This window comes from Diorhabda sublineata, chromosome 8 (genome assembly GCF_026230105.1).
Source record: "Diorhabda sublineata isolate icDioSubl1.1 chromosome 8, icDioSubl1.1, whole genome shotgun sequence".
NCBI lineage: Eukaryota > Metazoa > Arthropoda > Insecta > Coleoptera > Chrysomelidae > Diorhabda > Diorhabda sublineata.
Genome location: NC_079481.1, coordinates 15198675 through 15223568, shown reverse-complemented (window position 1 = coordinate 15223568; position 24894 = coordinate 15198675). Strand labels below are relative to the sequence as shown.

Genomic DNA, 24894 nt, shown 5'->3' with positions numbered 1-24894 from the left:
TGACAATACTGCTCAGCTTGAAGGTTCATGCATAGCAGCATTCGTTGTAAATAACGATTGAATATTTGAAATTTTCCTGATACGCTTACTCAACTAATGCTGGCGCCGCTGTTTCCATATTTTCATTAGTTGTTACAGATACCGGTCGTTTAGAACGCGGCGCGTCGGTAACAGAGTCTTCCTCACTGTTGAACGATTTGATAGCGATGAGATCGGAAATTGTCGTTGAAACTCGGTAAACATAGTTTCGTAATCCGCGCTCATACGCAGACACGACGTAACAAAAAAAACTCATGTAGCGTGAACTTGTATCTATTATTCATTCTAAAAACGCGTCTACTAGTATGACACAGACACAACTGTTTGAAGCACAAACATCCTTCGTTTTCGACAGCGTTGCCAGACTACCTTAAATGGAATGAAAGTTAATTATTCAATCCTTCCAATCTTTTTTTGACTGATTTTTATTTTATTTATTTATTTTATCGGCCGTCAAGATAATAAAATATACTGCATTGAATACTTGTTCAGGTTGGTTTTCTCTATTAGCTACTAGTTTGCAAATGTTTCTGATTATCTTTCTACAATATCAATAAGGATCAAAGAAATAATCGTTAAGCGTTAACAAATGATACCGAATATTGATGTTGACCAATTAGATCCGCGATCTTTAGTAGCGAATCGACAGTCGAAACTAAACTACATATTTGATTCATCCTTTGATCTGAATGATCCAGTCTGCACATGCGTGTCTATCCGGCTTCGGCCAATAGAAATGCATCTGTGTTCACGATTCGATGTTTTCATTGGCCAAGAGTGGAGATGCTGAGTCCTTCTACAATTGATATTTTTATAATTCATCACTTGAAAATAGTTTTACTTTACTGGTATTATTGTTTAGATGCATGATATAATTTCATTTAGAGAACCACCGTTGCGTGGAAAATAAAAAAAACGTAAGCACAGACGAACATGTTAAACGAAAGAATAAAAATAGTCGTATACGTGCTATTATGGGATGTAATATAAGTATTTAATAGCGTGAATTATGATTACGAACTTCAATCAAATGATTTTATAAATTGACATTGAAAAGTTCAATGCTCCTAATGAATGAAATATCTCAACACCTTTATATGATAATTGAACCAAAGTGATTTAACAATAGACATAATTCGGATGATATAAATATATTGAATAGAGATCTTCATATTTTATAAATTTCTAATTGAAATTTAGGTTAAAGTAAGTGTATACAGAATTATATTACTTTTAATATAAATTATTTATTCCATTCACAAAGTATTGTTTTGAATATTGACTGATTGACCCAAAGGGCTGAAATGTTTTGGACATATTTTCAGATTTCCTATTATGTTGTCAATAAAACTGGCTCGGTTAACCAGACATCAGTAGAAGCAAAACTAAAATAATTACAACTTTAACATAATTTGTTTTTATATTTGACTCTCATAGAGGGCGCTAGTTACACGGTTCGTACCAAGTATTGTTGAATATTCAAAATTGTAGATCATAAAATTATTTACAAGAAAAGTATCAATACTTTTTTTCTTACGAACCACCGTTTATGAGATATAACGATTCAAAAAATTGTAAAAGTTATAATTTTTCAGATTTACTGCCGTACTTAATGGCGATAATGATTGTACGAGAAATACCAAAGCTGCAGAACAACATCCTCGAACTTTAGCAGCATCTTCGTCAATTGATAATTTATTTGATGAAGTTATGACAGTTTCAGCCAGTCAACAAATTTCTTACAAATACTCACAAGTCTCGGTTCATTTCAATGTTGTAAAAAAAGTTTACTGCTGAAAATATATTGGTGAAACCATTAAATACTTTTACAACTTTTTGACTCATTATATCTCAGAAATAGTGGCTTGAAGGAAAAAAGTAATGATACGGTTTTTGTAGATAATTTTATGATCTACAATTTTCGTCTAAGGTATTTTCATGATAAAATTCACGGTTTCGCTGAAAATTGCCAAAAACTCATTTTTTTGACCTTTGAATAAAATTTTTTCCTTACATGGAAATGATAGGGAACATTCAAATTTTATGTTCAATTGCATTTATGTAACTGTAATTTATGTAACTTCTAATTTCTAAATTACTATTTAGTGTACTTAAATATACTCTGGTTCTTTTATCTAACTAGAAAAATAAACGAAACTACGAAACTATAACACCAATAAAGTTTATCAACACTTTTTAAATTGGAAAATAACTACAAAATAATGATTATTACATCAAATTAGTTTCTATGTAAATTAAATAACCAAAAAAGTACTTTAAGGTAAACAACTCGAGTAGAGTACTGATGTGCTCCTATTTTTAGATCATGATATCAGATTTTACCTCATTCGTGAACGATTCACGGCCATAGACGTACTTTGAAATATTTAATTTAACCATGACCTGTTAAACGTTTTAAGAAAATAATTCAAGATGTAACTAATAATTTATCAATAATAAATTCAAGGTAATTAGATGATTTATATAATTTAGACTTTTATTTACGAGGATGTATTGATATCTAGTCAGCTTAGACCAGTCCACGCATAAACAAAATATTGCGTTACCATAGCAACGAACAAAAACTTATTAGAAGTGTCAGTTTGACGTAAGTTAGAAGTAAACCAGAGTTACGCAATAAATTTAAAGAAAAAATATGTCCACCGAAATTGTGGAAATCGAAAAATTGTAGACTTCTTAAACCGAATTGTTACTATGGGTGAGACTTGGGTACATTTCTACGATCCAGAAACAAAACAGCAATCGATGGAATGGCGATACTCTGGTTCTTCAAGACCTAAGAAGTTTCGTGTCCAAAAATCTGCTGGAAAAGTTCTTGCCTGAGTTTTGTTAGATTTCCATGCAATAATCATGATTGATTTTTTGAATGAGGGTAGAATAATGACTGGAGATTACTATTCTACATTACTGACCACTCTACGGGCAAAAATTAAAGAGAAAAGACGCGGAAAGCTATCCAAAGGTGTTTTGTTTTTGCACGACAACGCCTCTGCACACAAATCTCATGTTGCCATGCAAAAAATTCATGATTTAGAGTTTGAATTACTAGAGCACTCCCCTTATTCACCAGATTTGGCTCCGTCCGACTATCATCTCTTTCCTCAACTGAAAAAAAGTTTAAAAGGTGGAAAAAGCAGAGCGAGAAGAAATATTTTTTTTGAAAGGTCTAGAGACGTTGCAGTTTCGCTGGAATAAATGTATCCAATTAAGAGGAGAATATGTTGAGTAATAAAATATTTTGACATTGAAATTTTGTTTGGTTCTATAGTTCTAATAATCTTAAAATATTGTAATTAAAACAGAAGAAATAACCCAGGAGATTGTTCATTTATTGAAGTCTGTCTCAGTATTTCTGATACCTTCCAGAATATGAAATTTTCTTCTACATTTGCATTTATTGGAGTTATGAATCAAATTGATTAACTTCTTCACAAAGATATATTATTGACCACTTATCATCAGTTTCGTATTTTTGTTTTTGCTTGAAAGCTTACAGCATATAAGTTGTTTGCGAGTCAAACTTTTTGGTTTCATTCACAAACTTGCTAAAAATTTTTTCCTCTTTGATTTTGTTAATAATATTATGACATCGGCGTATGAAATACACTATATCTAATGGTGAAAAATGGAACCTGTTTACATTTCACTTGTTCTTATTACTATTTTCAATAATAAATAAATTCGTATGGAGAGGATCGCCCATGTCTCATTAAAATTCTATTGAAATTTTTTAGGAATTTCTACTTTTTCAAGTTCTTCATATAGTTGTTTTGTGTATTGAGTCGTAAGCCTCTTGAAAATCAATGAAATGAAATGAATGAAATGAAAATAAAAAATGTCATCACCACCATAGAAAGTTTTAGACAGCTTATGAGCTATGTTAGCACTTTTTTTCACATGAAAAAAAAATTAGTCTTTTACGAGACTGTCAAAAATGAGTAGATACTACAAAAAAATATATTATCAGAATTTTCCACACATAAAGAAATTCTGATTGAATGATGTGGTACCTTTACTATTTAAGAGAGTACGCTCATGTGCCTACAATGCATTTCACACATGAATTTCCAAGGACGCGAATGTGTCCGACTGAAAATTGTTGTTAATTATTTTGTTAACCGCGGTGGCAGTGCGCGCGTACATGATATTCGGCTTGTCATATTTTTTGTGATATGTGCGATTTTCCCTATATTATCCTAATGAAAAACTGTTTTATTGTGCAGACAATAATTTTGAAAAGTGATTCGAAATGTTGCGTATTAAAGTAGATGATAAGGTTTGTTAAGTGAGATATATAGTTTACTAGTTTATATCGGTAGTACTTGCCGGTAAAATAATTCAGAATAAGTATGAGATTTTATACCTCAAAACTATTATTTACAATGTAACTAGTAATTTGGTTCATTTTGAGTAACGTAATTGCATATGATGACTTTATATTTCTTCCTATGTTCTATCGAGTTTTTTATCACATTTGAGTTAGGTCTCTTTCGATAATGTGTTGATTCAAGCTTTTTGAAACCGATGTAAATTCGAAAGTTTTACAAAGTATATAAGAAGACATTTTTGGCCGCATTATGTTTTTTGTGGCACGAGTACGATTTCCTTGGCGACTGGATTATGCCATTTTGTAAATCGATAATGAAAAATAAAATTTTTCGATATCTCGCTTCGTTTTCGAGATATCGATACTTGAAGTTGGAAAAATTCAATTTTATGTAATATTTGTATGTGTTACAGATACCGTTTATGGAAAATAGACCATATATAAAAGGACTGAGGATATTAGTCTATATGTGTAAAAAGCTTGTCTTTTAATGAACTGTCTAGTCCGTTTGTAAAAGTTCTATTCTATTTATATACGGCCCAGCTGTACCTACGCCATATGTATATTTCTAAGATATTTAAACACAATTTTTTTTATTTATTACGAATTTATTATTTATAACGAGGTATTGAACGCCATCTGTTCAATAAAGCGAATTTTGAACTAACGTTTGATTATAACTTTAAGTATCGATATCTGGAAAACGAAGCGAGATATCAAAAAATTTCATTCTTCATTTTCGATTTATTTTGGCCTAATTTAGCCAAATCGCAGCGCCTCGGAAATCGTACTCTCCCCTTTTTGGTATAGTGGCAAATATCAAAAATTAATATTTGCATTGTGACAGTTTAAAGCATTGAGAGTTGTGTACCATAGGAAAAACTATTTTTCTAAATTTATACATATGAAAGTGGTTTTGTTATTTTGTCTGCGGTCTTTCCCGGAGCATTTTTTTCCAGACCAAAACTTTTGAGATCGCTTTTTCATTGTTTTTATTATTGGGATCATGAAGTAATTTTGTGACAAATAGAAACGTTGAGAAAAACTTTTTTCCAATAATTCAGGCCGTCTATCGAAGTAATATATCATATTTTTTATAATCCATTGAAATACAAATAGTTCAAGGAAACATAATTATTGTTATTTTATTGACAGTTTTTCAAAACAAAATAATTCACAAGAACGTTACAAAAATAAACAAATAACTTATGTAAGTCGTTATTCGATGTAGAAATTTAATGAGAAACGTGATTTCTAAACTTAAAGACTCTCCAAACTATTATACAAGTCTAAAGAGAGACGACTTTCGAACAAGTCGGCGCAAGACGTCAAGCGTGAGAAAAATGCATAACCCACTAGCAACACGCCACGCCACGCCATGCGACGTCAGTTCACGTAGTACATTGTTGTGTATACATTTGTAACACGCTTCGTAACGAAACGCTCATTTCATTCTATAAATTAGAACAGAAAAACAAATAACTTATATAAGTCGTTATTCGATGTGAAGATCTAATAAAAAACGTGATTTATAAACTTAAAGACTGCCCAAACTATTATACAACTCTAAAGATATGATCCCAAGAGAGACGACTTTCGAACAAGTCGACGCAAGACGTCACAGCGTGAGAAAAATGCATAACCCACTAGCAACACGCCATGCCATGCGATTCAGTTCACGTGGTATATTGTTATGTATACATTCGTAACACGATCATTTCATTCTATAAATTAGAAAAGAAAATTTTTTAGTAGCATTTAGTAGAGGGAGCACTAGTAGTTCATCTTATGATCTAGTGTTTTTAGAAGAATGTGCTGTAGCAAGAGAAAAAGAAGATTTTGGGTCCATAAAATCAACAAAAATCCTGAAAAACATGGTGCTTTTCATGTATTAATTCGAGAACTGCAAGCAGATCCTAATCGTTATCATATGTACTTTTCTATGAATAAAGAATAATTTGATTATTTACACAATCTTGTCTAAGTGTCGGTTACGTCTGAGAATTTTCAATCGTTCCACGTGGGATGTCATGACGTGTCGTGGCATGGAATGGCGGATTATTTATTTCCAAAAATGCATCTCCTAGTAGATTATGTAAGCAACGAGTTACCATAACCAGCTTATCGCACAATTCTGTCCTTATCGCTATTGTATGCGTTTCATTAACTCATCGAGCCCTGCATAATCGATAATAATAAATAATTTTTCGTAAATTACCCCATAATTTACTCTGCGTTATTTATACAAAATCTCCTAAAAATTCAATGAACATCTTTAGTAGTAATAATACGTATGACACTGAATCGGATCGGATCTAGATATACAAAAAGTAATTAGAAGATCCGCAAGAAAGAAAATGTATAGAGGATTGTAAAAGATTCCTGTCGAGCCTGAATGAACCACGAAGCTTTCCTTCATCAGAATCTAATTCATGGATTTTGGTTACTATTTCATGAAACCGTTATTGGCTCCAGGATATATATAATTTATTGATTTCCTCTCTTATAGACTAATAATCTCATTATTATCATCTTCTTCATCTTCTAATAAAATCAATGCATCTAAATTTCGCATATTCATTTTTCGGATAATTGTTTCCACATCAATAAAAAAAATATGACTGCCAAAATGTATACCAAAGCATATGATCGTTACTACTGGTGTCTTTTGATCGAAAATTAGTTTTTATGACAGGTCAAAATATTCACGTTTTGACCTATTTCGATCTTTATCAAAATATGACTTCACATTCGCACTTTGCAGATCATCTACAACATGAATATCAAAATAAAAATTTCTTTTGACAAAAAAATAATTTTTTTTTCCAAAAACTATGTAGTACCCAGCAATCAATTTAAAATACACTATTCAAGTTGATTAAATCTTTTGTGTATTTGAATTATTTTGATATTCATTATGCGAATTTCCAATGCCAAGATAGAGACGGAGATTGTTCAAAACGACAATATTTTTCTCTCTAAGAAAATAATTTTCCCTGAGAAGAAATTTCTGATAATGACTATTTATTTAAAAAAATTCATTATCATATTTTGATTCAGATCCCTCTGGTTTTTTAAATATTATAATAATAACAACACTAGTTTACACAGTTTATATCCCAAATGGAAGTTAGTTTGAAAGAATGATAAAAATATGTAGTCACGTCTGATTCTATTTTTAAGGAGTGGAACTTGGTTAACATAGTAGGAACAAAAACAAAATTAAAAATAACAAATTTTGGCCTCATTTTTAGTTTTTTGAGCCAGTTTTTTCTAATATATACCAACAGTAATTCCCTATCATATTTTCATCCCAGGATCATATATCCTAGTCCATTTTTATGAATGATACATGTTTCATCTAAAATGAAATGCTTTTTCCAGCGATAAACAAATTCTTGTTTTCGACCTCGAGACAAGAACCTTGTCTACTGACGGAAATTTTTTTCTAAAGAAGAAAGCTTACACTTTCGTTCGAAGTCTTTCTTATAAATGATTTCCTATTTGACATTTTGGTTTTCCAGGAGCTTAACGTGCTGTTTGAAACTCGCCACATCACTTCTCTTTAATAAATTTGTAAATCGTTGATTTCCCAGCATCAAGCGTACTGCTTTGTCATCATTATTTGTACATGAATGTTAGTCTGTAAATGATTTGAAAAAATTGAATATTGTTTTTTCATTAATTATTTTCACAATAGATTGCAAACTGCAGGGCTTTACAGGGCTTTTGACCACTCCAAACATTTTTCTATTGTTCTGTAGAGCTTATAGTGATAGGAACGCAAGAAAAGCTCAGATACATTCATAAAAATCTTAGGAAATATTTAGTTTATTAGACTGTATAAAGTAGCGTTAAAACCAGCGAAGCACATTTGTTCGTGGAGAAAATTAATCTCCAAATGCGTGTTACAGAGTTTTAACTCTATTGTTTACTCAAACCGATCTTAAAATAATAGATCATAGAACACACTTGTTCTTTTGACAAGTTCATTTCTCCATGGAAAATCGTATTTTAGTCTAAGGCCTTCAGTTTCACGGAAACGTATAGGTGGTTTAGATTTTGGTGTGTTATTTGTTCCATCATTTAATTGTTTTTTTTTGTATCTTGGATTATTCTTTCAAAAGAGAATTTAGATAAAAAAATTGAGAACAAGTACGATAATGCAAGGAAAAATGATTAAAACGTATGATTTTTCACGTTCCGTAGAATTTATATCATTTGAAAAAAATGTGAGTCAAACATTTCAATTGCTGTTGATTAAACCTCCTCATTTGTATTATATTATTTCCAAAATATTATCTATAATAATATAACAATAATAACTATATTGATTCTGTTAATTTCGAAATACATTCATAAACCTTATCTATAAATTGATTTATAAAATTATCTATGGATCAATAAATCCTTATACAACATTGGAATTGATGAAGTAGGTTGTTTAGTTATGGAATGAGGAAGGAATTGATGAAATTTGGTACGGCGGAAACACCTACATTGGGAGATATGGAGGTTTGAATTTGGCCTTTTACTAGGGGAAGGGGATTATAGACCCGTTTTCTGAAAAATTCAATATAGAAAAACGGTTTTCGTTGCTAATGACGATACGAGCGACCGATAAGGTACTTCACGGAAAGATAGAACTCCAAAATGAGGCAACGGATAAGACGGAGTGAGCATTCAAAGACAAACTTAACATATGCTAACCTTTTTTCTTCTGCATTGTTTCATTGCAAAGAGTGTTTTTTATTATGTCTAGCTCGTAGTCTTTTTCTCTTTGATTTCTATTATAGCCCTATCGTTTCGTATATTTTCATGTTGGCAATATTGAAACTTCTTCCACTTCTTTCCATCTGGAGCAATGAAGCGTATGCTGTCTTCCTCACTGCAGTTGAAGCATTTTAAAACTACCTTCACACTGACTGACGCGCGTTTCGATATCCAAGTTATCACCTTCAGAAACTGAAGAAACAGTTTACCATCATTATCTCCAAGAAACAGTTAACCTTCAGTTTCTGAAGATTGTACAGTGTGTTCAGTATGAACATCAGCAACGATTCCAACTTTGTTGCTTCATATAGTGACGTGAAAACTTTCGTTTAAATTCGTTTTTTGTCTGCCGTCACTCAATAACATGTTAGTTGTTAGAATATGACATTTGTGAGGTTTGTGTCTACATAATGTCTACATTAATTGTATCGTGATTGTGTCACGTTACCGATTTGTAAATATTGGTATAGAGAATCGTAGAAAAACGTAAGATCTGTTAACCATAAATTAAGTTATACAATATGTATCATCATGGCATTCCCGAACAAATATTCACAGACAATGGAACTGAATTTAAAAATTCTGTATTTCTAGAATTTTTGACTTTGCATAAAATTAAATTCATTTTTCTTGTCTGGAACATCCGCAATTTAAGGTTCAATTGAAAGAGTAAATTCAACAATTCTATAACACATTAGATTGTTAAACACCCTTGGATCTTTTAAAACACCAATCAATTCAAAAATGCCTTATGCAGTCATGGCTTATAACCATTCAATACACTCAACGACAAAAAGAAAACCTATAAACGTAATTAATAGTCATTTAAACTCTGATAATCCTTTTAATATAGATATTAAAAAAATTAATGACTACATCAAGGACTACAAAGAACTAAAATACTATACTCTAAATTCAATGAAGACTTATTGAATGAAAAAGAGAAACGAATTGACAAAGCTAGTAAAAACCGTGATGATCCAGAAATTTTTCAACAGAATCAAAAGGCATATGTTAAAACTCACAAAAGACAAAAACAAGCAAATGCATTTAAAAAACCTACAATAATAAAAGAGGTAAACGCGCAAAACTAAACAATTTCGACTAACTCGAAACCAAAACAATTCAAAACGACCTTTACAAAATACCTACGATTTTTCTAATTAACATTTATTCTTTTCAATTCCCATCAGCTATATTTCTAATAATAGGATCACTCACATATTAGGAATACCTATAATTTTAACCAAAATTTCTACTAGTGTTCAACCTACTCGTTAGCCCTCGAAGTTGAATTTTTCATCACCAATCATCCATTCGTACAGCGATTAGAGGATCAAACGATTGGATTGCCATTTTTCCTTTCAAAGAAATAACTACCAATCAATTTGCCAAAAACCAAGAGGAAATCTACTCAAGGCCCAGTATATAGACAATAATTATCTATTGTCCTCTTATTCTAATTGTAGGAACCATAGTTAGCAAAAAACTTCATTCCCAGTGGATGCAACCGACAGAAGACCTAACCAATAAACCCTACTAGTGTTCATCTTCCTCGGTAGTCCTCAAAGTTGAATTTTCGAAGGGAGGAATTATCTCGCCACTCCTGATAGGAACCATTTAAGATTTGTTAACCATAAATTAAGTTATATAATATGTCTCTTATTTTATGTTCCATTAACTTATCATCTCGGATTACCTCATTTATGTCTTATGTTAATATGACTGTGAAGAATCATAAATCTACCTTCTTACTATTGTATTCGTTTTATATTGTAAGATTTATTGTAGACTGACTGTGCTCAATTAATTATAGATTTTGTGTTCAATAGAATTAGTATTTAAGAGAGAATAACTTGAATAGATCGTCAAATATAATCTTAACACTCAACGAGAACAGTAGTCAAATTATTGAAATTACTTTATTTATTTATATTCTATGTTAATAAACAGTTTTTCAAAGTTGTTAATCAAGGTATTTAACTCGTACTATAAACATTGAAATGTTCAATCGAACACAATTAAATACAATCAATTTCTGAATTTAGATTTTGGGAGCGTTTCAAGTTCGCTTGATTTTGAAAAATATGAAATTAATTTAATTGCTGTGAAATACTGATATCATAAAATCATTGATTTGAACACAATGAGCTATTTTCTATGACCTTGATATAAATAACAAATTTACCATTATGCCATGCAATTGATTCAAATTTATCCATCGATACAGGGTGTTAAGTTTCTTTATACAATAAGTATAAAGCAATAATAAAATGAGTGGGCATCTTCAGCCATGAAAATCTTGAAGTATAGGCTGTCAAAATTGGTAAATCCGCATTGGTGTTATCTTCTACCGAGTGACATATAATTGAATTATACATTTCCATGGGTATTTCCAAGTTCTAAAGAAATTTGAAATAAAATAAAATAATATTAAGTAATTTGGAATTAAAACGCTTAAGTATACCACCCATTATTCATATTGGTAGCTTAGAAACGTTTACATGCAACGCAATTATAACTACTTATTAATCACGTGGTTATTATGTGCCAAGGAGTTGCGCAAACTTGTCAAATTTTCATAAAGCTACAGATTTTTCCCCATTACGAGATGGAGATTTTATAAAATGACCGATAAAAGTATCAAATAATTTATCATATTTACAGTGGTGATTTCATACGAGGTCTGGCTATTAAATAACGAGACTGCGTGCCTAGAGGACGGAGTAGAAAGTGCGTTGGGTATTTAGATATCTTGTGTATGCACGTCCCAAAACACGTTTTCGCCACTATTGTATTATTTGTGCAGTAGCGGTTTGAAACAGAAGCAACGTTTCAATCTGAAATTTCTCGTTAAATTGAATAAAACTCCGACTGAGTGCTATAAATTATTGCAAGAGGCTCATACCTCAACAATTCTCTATCTCGTTCGCATATTTTTGAGTGGTAAAAGCGCTTTAGTTAGGGACGAGAGAGCACTGAAGATGGCAAGCCCCCAGGTCGCCCTATGACTGTTTCAAATCCTGAAACAGTGACCAAAATCAACCAAATTGTGCATGCTGATCGTCGAATGAGTATCCGGATGATTGCCGAGGCTGGAAACGCCGATAAAGAAAAAGTTGGAAAAATTTTTCACATGAAAAAAGTCTGTGCGAAGTTGGTGCCAAAAAATCTGACTCCTGATCAAAAGCTCTTGCGTGAACGGGTCTGCTCAGATTTCCTTGAAAAAAATCTGCTTTGGAAAAGACCCGATTTGAGTCGATGAAAGGGGTAAAAAAAACGGCAGAGCTCCTAAAGGTCCTCACCTAAGAAGACTTCCAGCACTACTTCGATCTATAGAAAAAACGTATGGAAAGGTGTGTGGCGAGGTGATGGGAGTAAATTGAAGGGGAGCATTCGAATGTAGATAATTTAGATAATAATGCTCTTTTTTCGTAACCGGTCTCATTATTTAATAGCCAGACCTATAGTCACCGAATTTATTACTTTTATTCAATATTAGTTGATTCATTTTATGAACACACTGTATACTATCTAAAAAACTTTATCACTCCACAATTGTTTGTTTTCCGATCTTATTCTCTGTCACTGTTTGGGAATAACTACAAGTTTTGCTTTAGATTTAATGTAGTGCATTTTTAACGCTATCGAATATCATCGTACAAAGAACAAAACGTTCAAATTACTAGAAAAAAACCCGATTTAACAGAGAAATCTCATGTTTATACAGAACCAGCAACTGGAACTCGACCTTCTGCAACAACGTGTCAACGAAATTATACAACAAGCTGACCAGAAGAATAGGCAGAATATACAATCTCAAAGTGATCAAGTCAGTGAAGAATGGACATCGTTAGTATCAGATTTGGAGAAAAGAAGAGATACTCTTACAGGTAATTATATATATTTTTAATCACCACAACAAGTAATTCATGTATATATGATGGTTATAAAAACATTATATTATATATATAACGAACACAGTTTTGTGCAATAAGAGAAATATATTTCTACTATTAAAAAGTCTTTAAACTACTATAGTGTCATTTCCTAATCGCAAGTAATTATTAATAATTTCTGATTTTACAAAAATGATTAATTAAACGTGAATAAATTGACTGAATTCTGTTGTTTGGCCACGCATGTCACTGTCTATTACAACACTCGACAGAGTGTGGTAATAATTAAAGAAAATATGTATATGTATTCTTCACATCACATTCCCAACGATGTGATGTGACGATTGAATTACTCTAAAATCATCTTTTGAGATACCATCTGTAGTGCTGTATTTTTTCTTGGTTCTTTAAATCTTTGTTGTGCTGTGTTTTTTCTTGGCTCTTTAAATCTTTGTTCGAATATGACTTCAGAAAATTGAATATTTTCACCATTATCAATGTAAATATTTATTGAGAATTTTCTTTTTTGGTGCCATTCTGTAATTGATTTTTCACTTTTTTCCTAAAGGTGTCTGTTTTAATTAACACGGTATGTAGATTTACATCTTGAAAATTTGTTGGCACATAAAAAATTTCGCCTTGGAGTGTTCTAATTGGGGTTAGATACATGACGTTCGTTTTTTCATCTCCTGGTTTTCCTTTCATGGTGAACTCAAATCTCAGTTTTTCCAGTATAATTTTCTTTTTGAGGATTTTACAATTTTTGACGATATTTAACTGAGAAATCTCAATTTAGTAGCCATTTAAACCAAGAAAACCCAGGTTTGGACCATGTAAAATGAAAAAAAATTATTTTCCAATTTTCCAGCAAACTTAGCCCCAGGAGAAGTGATTTTCCACCAAGTGTAACTCATAAAAACACTTTTTGACGATATTTAACTGAGAAAACCCAAATTTGTAGTAGTTATTTAAACCAAGAAAAACCAGGTCTGGACAAAGTAAAAAGAAATAAAAATGAATTTCTGTCCAAATTTAACTCAAAAATCCAATTTTTCAACAAACTTAGCTCAGAAAAAGTTACTTTCCACCAAGTTTAACTCATAAAAATACTTTTTGTCGATATTTAACTGAGGAAACTCAATTTTGTAGTCATTTTAAACATGAAAAAACAGGTCTGGACTAAGCCAAATGAAGAATAATGAATTTCGACCCAAATTTAACTCAGACATCCAATTTTAATGCAAGCTTAGTTCAGGAAAAGTTACTTTCCATGAAGTTTAACTCATAAAAACACTCTTTGGTGATAATTAACTGAGAAAAGCCAAATTTGCAGTTAGTTAAATCAAGAAAAAACAGGTCTAAACAAAGAAAAATGAATTTTCACTCAAATTTAGCTAAAAAATCCCATTTTGTAGCAAGCTTAGTTCAGAAAACGATCTTCCATACTTTAAAGATATAAACATTCATTCATGATATGAGTAGATTCAAATATCAATACACCACCTTTAACAGCACTATTTGAACTGACAATATGTACTATTATCAATCTGCGCCTCTTCCTATGGTGGATTTGAACCAGATTCTTTTTTTCTATTCGAAATTCGCATCAACCGCCACTTCAGGTGTAGAAAAACCTCGCAATTTATTTTTGATTTGCAGGAATAATCAAAATTATTGAATGCCAAACAAAGATTGTACGTCAGATAACCCATCAATTCGATGTTTTGATTGTTCAATAACGTTTCTGTTTGAACTTCTCGCATTGTCGTGGTCGGGAATGATTCGTCTTCTGTGATTGGTTTCCCTGATTTTTTGTCAAACAAATGATATTCAAAATTGATCGTTATACGTTGTTCTAATGGAACGTATGTCCAGTTATTCCGAAAAAAAAAGGCAACCATTTGCCTTTGGTTGGATTTGGCTTATCTTGAAACGCCCATACAGTGGATTGTAGTTTCGGGTTCATATGCATAGATCCATGATCTATGCAATGTATATGCCTCAGGTATTCCTGGTCATCATGTTGTAAGTTACATGGTTTTATCGCGTATCTTGCAGATCACTACATTTTTGAACATTTTACAAGCAAAGACTAATCATGTGCCATATTTATAAGTGCTTCTGTTTCCATATTGACCTTTCCATTCGCTGGCTGGTTTCTAAGTGGAAATTGCCCATACTTCTTATTTTGGTTATGTTAGTTGGTTTTCCATCTATAGTAGTTACCCTGGGTTTTTATTTTTATCATTACATTCAAGCAATGGCAGGAAAATTCGGTAAAAACTATTTTTGGATAGATTTGTCTAAAATGTGTGAAAAATATCAACATCAAAATTATTCAAAGTGTCAAATAATTTATATTTAAGAACATGCCACAGTGGAAACCCCGACTGGAAATTATTTGGAATTATTTGACACTTTAGTAATAAAATTTCATACAAGATTATTATGATGAATAGGAAAAACAGGAAAACATTTTATCTCTCCACGTTTCCACCATTTATTTTGTTTATCTAATATAATATATAACTAATAAATATTATTTATTCCCAGGATTAGCTCAAATGTGGGAAGTTTTTGAAGGCAGATGGCAAAATTTCGAAAGTTTGCTAAGCAGTGTTTCGGAAAAGGCCAAACATCTCGATTATGTAGTTAGAAGTAAAGAACATCTTGTGCAAACAAATAAAAGCTTGAAGGTAAGAAAAATAGGACTTGAAACTATCTATTATGTAACATTTATTAGACACAGTATAATAATACTTATCACTCACCAAGGAATAATGAATCACTGTAGATGTATTTATTATAATGCCATGACCATTCTAAGAAATTATTTTTATTACTAGCTTTAAATGCAAATTAAAACTCAAACTCTATTTCATCGAATAGTTATTTGTTATTTTAAAATCAAATATACAAATACAGATAAAATTATCGATATAGAAAACACACTATACTTTCTAAGATAAGTTAAAAACTGAAAAATAATTTGAATTTATAAAAATATTTTGTAACGTATACGTATTTGAAATGAAAGGCGTTGAATAATAAAAATGTGTCACATTTCTTATGATTTTTTGAAACTACCGGCAACAATGTATTGAAATTTTATATGTTTTGGATACTGACATATCTAATAAATTTGTTGTTATATATGGGTCCCAGAAAAGGCGCTAGTTGCACGGCTCTTATCAAATAATACTGAGCATATCACGTGACTAAAGTAACTTCTTTAAACTTACTTTATGATAAATACTTCACTTTGCTGCAAAGAACTCAAAATAACATCATTGGGGTTTAATACACCCCAGAGCGTTTCTACAGCGTATGCTTTTATTCAGTACCAACCGAGTATTGAGTTGAGACCCATACTTTTAATACATTCTTCCTTACCAATTCTTTCAAATACTCTTAGCCCAGCTTCGAGGAATGCAATGCTTGCGATCGTTGTGATGCTGGAAGAGAAATTTTCTGCCGACCAGATGCTGTCTAGAATGTAGAACATTTTTTATTGATTTCTTTCGTTTCCAGTCGCCGTTCCTTTAAAACAACCCCAAAACATCACCGAGCCTCTGCCGTGTTTTACACTAGGGATTTCACATGGATTTAGCATCCGTTCTTCTATTGACCTGGGCACAAACACTGTTCTCTTAGATCTTGAAACTCTCTCCTACTTTTCATGAGTCCCATTTTCATGTTCGTTAGCCCACTCCAACTTCTTAATTTTATTTTGACGTTTTAAAAGAGGTTTGCGAACCTTCCAAATAGACCTCTCAATCTCCTTTTCACTGTAGAAGTACTCAAAGGCAGATCCCTAGAATCATTAATCTGAGCTGCTTTATCTGATTCCAAGAGTGGTCGATCACTTTTACTGATCAATACCATACGATTATCTTCAACGGTTGTGGTTTTTCGAGGCTAAAGCTCCTGGTGGATGGGTGGATGCATATTTTTTTACGTTATACAGCTACTTTCTATTACTATGAAGACTTGCGATTAATAAATGAGTTTCAACCGATAGTTCCTTGGTTTTGCCCATATTAAAACTCACAAGTCTGAATTTCCCAGAACGAAAAGAATTCGTATAGGACTTCGCAAAAAGATGTATTGGTCTGAAAAGTATAAATCACATGGCTAACAGGGACTAAAATCATAAAATCATTAAAGAATAATAAACAAATTTTTGTTGTGTGTCCTCGAGTAAAGCAAATAAATAAGGGACACTATTATTTTTTGTTTGTAAGATAACCGGTTCGACCTTCGCTTGACAATATTAAAGAGAAATTTAAATTTTAAGTGTATTATTTTGAAATTTAACGAATGGATTATTAGGTAGGCAAAAACTTTTGACCGATTATGTAATTTTATATTCAGTAGATGTCAATTGGAGCGTTACCTAAGATTTCTGGCCTCTATTTGAAACTAGAATAAGTCTATTTTATATTAATTTTCACATTTTTCAAAATTATAAAGAAGAAAATCAAGTTTTGGTGATAAATATGAAAAAGAAAGAACAATGTTATCACGTTTTTTCTTTACAGTGTATTATTTTGAAATTTAATGAATGGATTATGAGGTGGGAAAAAAATTTTGACTGGTAGTGTAATCTTAAATCAACTAGAAATCTATTATAGTGTTTCCTAGGATTTCTGTCCTTAAATCTAAAATAAGTTTATTTTTTATTCATTTTCATATTTTTATAATGTTTTTTACAGGAGCTCCAATCCGAAGCAGAAGGTATAAGATCATTCCAAGAAGAAGTTAAGAAATTATCGAGTACTATTTTGACGTATCTGCAGGAAAGCTCACCACCTTCAGCGAATGCCCTTTCCACCAAATTGGATCAACTGGATGAGACGTACGAAAGGTAAGATTTTGCAAAATATAATAATCGAAAGGTTATATTAACATTCCAAACTTGTGCCAAAATTAAAGATGCGTGAAAATTATATTGTGAATAATTCTGGGTTCTTTCATTTTTATTATCAATGATGAAATTTTTTAATTGACGTCGAATTAAGAAAATCGACATTTTTTATAGAAGAATTAACAAAAGGGTTATTAAATTACTAGCCTTTAACCGCGGCTCCGCTCGCATTGAAAATCATTATGAAGTTTCATAAACTTCAAACTTTATTAAAAGATAACAACAAACGTTAAAACATAACAAAAATAAATAATATTGAATTTTAACAATTTTAAAAGATATAAATGTGTAGTATGAATCTAAGACATTTTTAGTCGAATTTTTCAAGGAAAAATGGGGGGCACATCATTTTTCCCATGTTTTAAGACCTCCTGAACACGATTATGATGGTTTTTCGAATGTCTGTATATATATATATATATATATATATATATATATATATATATAAGCATACATGGCTTTTTTGGCAGCGGATTGATGTTATTAGAACAAATGAATATTTCGAGGGGTCGCAGTGCAAAAAAAGTGGTTTTTGACCTTTGCTCACCTCTGCAGGTCAAACGAAAAGCGACTGAAAAATGAAATTTCACATGTAGGTTCAATTAGTTACGAGATGATTTTCTATCTAAAGTCGAAACTTTCCATCTCCACCACTCTCCATTTAAGGTCATTTTTGTTACATTTTCTTATTTTTTGACCAGAAAAAGTTTAACTAGAGGGTTCGAACTTCGCATGCAAGTAGGGGTGATGTTGAAGAATTGTCTTTCTCAAGTTTTCTTCTTTAGTTCTTCTAGCACAAAACGCCCGAAATCATTTTGATCGTTGTAATTGTTGAACTGGACCGCCTCCTATTTAATGAATAATACGAGTGTGATCGTTGCTAGGGTGATTTTTCTTACTTCCCATTTTCGAAATTTCTTGTCATTATGACAATTTTTTCTTTATTGTCAATTGGAATTGAACAAGAGGGTTCGTGACCACCGGGTCTATTGAAATTATGAATTTTCATTCGAGAGAGAGAGAGAGAGTTAACTTGTGAAATGAAAAGTTATTGATAAATAGCAAATTTTCCATATAAAGAAATAAGATTGAGAATTGATATCATTTCCAACAAATTCATTTTATAGAAAGATTTGTTTGTGTATTAGTTAAATTCTTCATTCGACGAAAAATTCGACTTTCGTGATGGAGCTCTGCTGCTCACGGCTTTTTTTGTAGACTATATTAAAGTTTTTTCGTCGAGTGTAAATAAGCGTAAATTCCGGACATTAGACACACGCGAACAGACTACATATAGTTGACCAAGAGAGAATCGGGGCTTTTCTAAATGCAATCCCGATACCTGTAATTGGAATCATAATGAATAGCATCTAACCAAAAATGACAACTAACCTCAAATATCTGTTAATTTTCTTAATTAATTCAAACTTCAATTAAGGTGAACAACAAACGCGGAATACCAATAAATTTTGTTGTTCTATAAACAATAGAAGGAGTTATTTGAAATTTTAGTCTAAATAGTAAAATAATATACCTGTTTAAAGTGCTTTTCTGATATTTATAAGATGTATTTCGAAAATAATGAAAACATAGTAAAAATTGTAGTGTTTCAAATGTTCTATTCTACTGGTCAATAAAACTCTTGTGTCTCTTTGCATCTCTGAGCATTCTTATCTCTTTACCAAAAGATGTCATTTGAAAGCAAAGGTTTTTAAAGGCTCTTCTTTGACTCATCACTACAGAAAACTCTCACCCACTTTTCAAGAGTCCCATTTTCATGTTCATTGGCCCACTCCAACTTCTTAATTTTATTTTGACGTTTTAAAAGAGTTTCCACCCTCCCAAAAAGGTCTCGCAATCATCTTTTCACTGTAGAAGTACCTAAAGGCAGATCCCTAGAATCATTGATCTGAGCTGTTTTATCTCGTTCCATGAGTGGTCGATCAGATTTACTGATCAATATAATACAATTATTTTCAAAGGTTGTGGGGTTTTCGAGGCTAAAGCACCTGGTGGATGCATATTTTTTTACGTTGTACGGCTACTTTCGCTTGAACTATGAAGACTTGCGATTAATGCATGAGTTTCAACCCATAGTTCCTTGGTTTTGCCCATATTAAAACTCACAAGTCAGAACGAAAAGAATTCGTATAGGACTTCGCAAAAAGATGTCTTGATCTGAAAAGTATAAATCACAGGGCTAACTGGGACTAAACTACAATCATAAATACCGAAAAAATAATTCAGGTAATTTGGTATTTTCTTGTCGATATGCTTCCTCCCGTATTTACATTTCCAATATTTAATTACATTATTCAGATTAACTGTTATCTCATGAGGCTGGGAAGTTAGACCTGACTTCTGTAGACCAACTCCAAAAGATGTCATTTGAAAGCAAAGGTTATACTTTTTTATCTTGCTTAAAAATTGCTTTGATTCATTTGCAACACTTAACAATAAAGTTTTTAAAGGCTCTTCTGGTTCACCTAGTAATGAAGCTCAGCACATAGTTTCAACTTTCCTTTTGAAAGCATCGCAATAGTGACATTTTTTGTTCATAGAGCCAATAACAATCAAAGGATGATTATGATATTATATTGAAGGATCATATTGAAACCTAGTACCATTAAATACCGATCAATCCTTACGCATGAAATTTCGACGGTGCGTGGTCTGCATTTCTACATTATGAACTTGAAGAGGAATTTCAGTTGCTCCCAAAACACTTTGTCGCTCTGTTTGCTGTTGTCTTCCCATCTCTCTCTCAAAAATGACACCTAACCTTAAAAATTCAAATAGTTCTATACTACATATATAATGAAAATGAAAAAATAACAATAAATAAAGAAAAATTCCATTGAGCTGAAACTATAGTCAATTAGATTGGATATTGACGTGACTGTCGGTACTACAGTACTAAGGGTTGGAACTCCATTACTGGAATGCTAGATGGCTAGATTTTGAGATATTTGACAAAAAATTGTTTTGTATCTCGTTAAAAACAACATTCACATTTATAATATAAGTAAGGATTATTACAGCAGGTATTTGGTCGATTTTTTTTCATATCATCGCAACTTTTTTTATTTTTGAATTTTGAAAAGTGATATATTTTGAAAATGCGTACAAATGCACAAATAAATGATACGAAATAATATACAGAACATGCTGGTGTCTGGGCACAGTTGGCGAAACTCCAATTCGACATTTAACGACTACACAACGTAGTAATATTAGTAATATGGTGAAATCAGAACAGTTTTGAAATAATTTTTAACGGAAAATTTATATTTATAGACACAAAAAATTTACTGTTGGTTGGGAGTAGTAGTTTTTTTTCAATTTCCTTTTCTTTTTCATATTAGTTTGTCATGTATGTACATATGAAACGAAGACATGATTTTCACACAATTAGAAACACACACTCTAAAAACCGGAGTTTTATTTTTTTTTTAGAAAAATCAATTTAAAAAGCAAATATTTATTTCTATCTAATCAGAAAACAACTTATTACTATGAAGGATTAACCTGGTGTGATCTTAAAATTACAATTAAAACGTATACATGTATATAAAGATAATCTCCAGGGTGTTTCTAAACTCATGTGACAAAATCAGGAGGTGATTGGTCATATGAAATTAAGATGGGTGTTTCCAATAACAAAATTTCCTCAGCCTACTTCTTTCTGAGATATTACCCTTAAAGTTTCTAAAATTTCAGTAAAGCTAAAAACTTGAAGTTATGCAAAAAATTAACTACAGGTATTTTTTGGGGGGGTGAAATTTAGGAACCCTTAGCAGGGAAAAAGAAATATACACCATAATTTATAATATCTCTAATATATTGAGTGGAAAATAATAAAGATGTAAAATGTATACGATTCATAATTATATCTTATAAATATGGTTGCTAATTCCACCCTGTCAATTCAAGTCACCACCTTTTAAGGGTGATATCTCGGTAAAGAGTGGGCTGAGGGAATTTTGTTATAGGAAAGACCCATCTTAATTTCATACATACCACCAATTACCTCCTGAAATTTGCCACATGAGTTTAGAAACACCCGGTATGTTTGGAATTGTGTGACTTGCTGCCACCGTATACAGATTGTCCTATATAAGATACGTATCGGACATCCCCAAAAACTCTTTCTTCTGCATTTTGTTACATGTTTTATAACTTGTTAAATTATAGTCAAGACTTTTTGAATACTATTTTATTAAGGAAACATATATCATTTACAAGATGATAGATAAGCGCAGGAGTGCCACTGACGTTTCTACTTGACGTCCGTTCTGCTGCCACCTAGTGGTCATGTGTAGTTAATATAGGAGACCATACACTAACCATCTAATACTATCTTATGTAACACATTTAAAATCTTGAATCATAATTTGATTATTCCATATTATGATAATGATTATTGTTCCAAGGATACTTTCAATTATTAACATTTGATTTCACGATTCCTTAAATTTTTTTGAAAACTCGTTGATTTAGAAAAGCTCGTCGAGGTTCAATTTTACAGTAATTGGTAATATTTCGATGTTATAACTCTATTGTTCCTATTTTCGGAAGAATGAATGGTTTAGTATTTAAAAAAACTTTCTAATTGTATTGGTTGAAAAATTGAGACTATTTTTTTCTAGTGACCTTAAGGTACAATTATCTTTACACAGTGAATGTTGTTGGCAGTAATAAGTTACTTCTTATAGCGGAAATTTTTCTTTTCCTTATTGGTCTTCGTTTTGTATTCGTTTTGGATTATTCTAAACAAGTGATTATTGAAAGAATTTGGGATGATTAACTATTGAAATATAGATAGCAAAAATTATTTTTGATTTAAAAATTGACAACCGAGTGCCGAGAAATTACTAACTCACGATTCATTATTTGAGTTTCTAATTTCTGAAATGCGAAATTCAAATGTTTTGTACTCTAAATATCCCTTAGTAACCTCGGCATTCCTCCATACACCATGGCACTTCATCGTAGTCACACTTGCATCAACTTTTGCTAAATAAAATACCAATGTCGGGGTTATTTGAACCCGAATATTTTGAAATTATTCAGAGAATTTTCCCAATTGTGTTTTTTAAGTTAGATTGTAAAATACAGCGGCCTTGTCTGCAGGCTAAAAATATTTTCAATCTCTTCATTTCATTTCTACAAAAAATAGTGAAAACTCATTTTTTGGTCAATTGTGATTTCTGGCACTGTTGCAAATGAAACTGATATCTTCTATATGCGTGACTAACATATTTACAAGTTTTTGTTGCCGATATCCATAAAATACGCCAATCAAATAGTAATATAATTTAGTTGATCAAAAACGTTTCATTTTCTGCCTCATGAATAAATATTAGGACATTTTCTGTAGATAAAACAATGAATTTTTTTGTTGGTACCCTTTTGACCTTTGCTTTAAATACTCACATAATTTGTTGAATTTACAATTCGACAAAAACTTCAGTATCTTTATTAGTCAATATATCGCTATTCAATTAATGCATCCACATGTTTATTTCTTTGGTGAGAAAGCAAGTCCACTACTGCAGATATCAACGGTTTGTTTTATAATATTCTGTAGCTACCCTTTTCACATTCTTCATCATTATTAGTACCATTATCTTTCAATTTTAACATTAATTGACGGATCATAATTAAAAGAAATCGATTGGTCTGATTTATTTTTAAATTTATTGATTTTATTTGCAGCTTCAATTGCCGATACAGTCTGACCTTCAAGTTTTAAAACAGCTTGATGAAAACTTGTTTATTGAGCATGTAAAAAATAAAGCCACAATTCGGATGTGGGATCTTCAAAACAGTTTTTTTGTAACAGGGGACATTTCTCAATACTCAAAAAGTAGCTTTTTAACCGCTGATACTTTTTTTAAAACCCTCCTCAAGACCCGCATATTCTATCTACTATTCAAACGGGACAATTAAGTGTCCTAGATTTCGTTTCAGAGACATCAGGACTCGTAATTATAAAAAGCAACCCGTCCCGTTCAAAACAGCACGTTACATATGAGTCTCTGAATTTTTTTCGTACAAGTTTTGTTTCCTTCTGACGCTTATTCGAAATTTCTTGAGGAATTTCAAAATCTTTTTTTTATTTTTGACTTGACACGTTAAATATTGAATTTAATACTTATCTACCTATTTAAAAAACGCAAAAAATAATAAAATAAGGTAATTGATAAATCGAACTAAATTAAAAAAAATATATTCATAATTCAAAACGCACTGCTATTCTAAATCTTCTTGATTTTAGGTCTCTTCTGTTTCAAAATTAGTTTTTTCAATAAAAATTGACGTCAATTTTATTTATCATGAAAATTATTGAAACAAACTAATTTTGAAACAAAAGAGACCCAAAATCAAGGAGATTTAGAAACATAAACATGTCAAAGGTTTAAGAAATTAAAGAAATTTAAAAGTTGTATATACCACGGGTACTAACAGATATTAACCCTCGGGCCAGTTGCCTTCAACTTAAGTCTTTCGCTCTGAGACCTACTAATAAATTTTCAATATAACTGTAGTAATTTATTTGTTATGAAATGACTCTCAAACAAAACGCAATAATCGTAGAATTGAATTTAGTTAGTATTCGACACCTTGTTTAAATAAAGTTGTATGAATGTTTGTTTTTTCAAATAAACTCAGTCATATCATATTTCGATGAGTTGGGTGATCTATTTGAAATAGAGATACATTTCAATTCACATAAATCAATTACAAAAGTGAATATAGTAAGTAAGCACGTTTCGGTTCCTATGAATCAAAAGGAAGTACATGATGATGAACGGATTTGTTCTGTTTGTTTTTATTTTAATGGTTTGAAGTAATTTTGAATGAAAAGCATTCCACCACGAATTTGTCACAATGGTGCTAATTAA

The 24894-nt window shown here is 31.4% G+C and overlaps 1 protein-coding gene across 4 annotated transcripts in view; it reads left to right on the top strand.

Annotated features, from left to right (window-relative positions):
• Positions 1 to 24894, top strand: part of LOC130448464 (muscle-specific protein 300 kDa) — a 289850-nt gene that overhangs the window by 125201 nt on the left and 139755 nt on the right. For all 4 annotated transcript variants that reach the window (XM_056785865.1, XM_056785867.1, XM_056785866.1 and 1 more), the window contains 3 exons: positions 12891 to 13053; positions 15613 to 15755; positions 17775 to 17926. In XM_056785865.1, coding sequence (XP_056641843.1) covers positions 12891 to 13053; positions 15613 to 15755; positions 17775 to 17926 — 458 coding nt within the window. The remainder of the gene's footprint in view (positions 1 to 12890; positions 13054 to 15612; positions 15756 to 17774; positions 17927 to 24894) is intronic.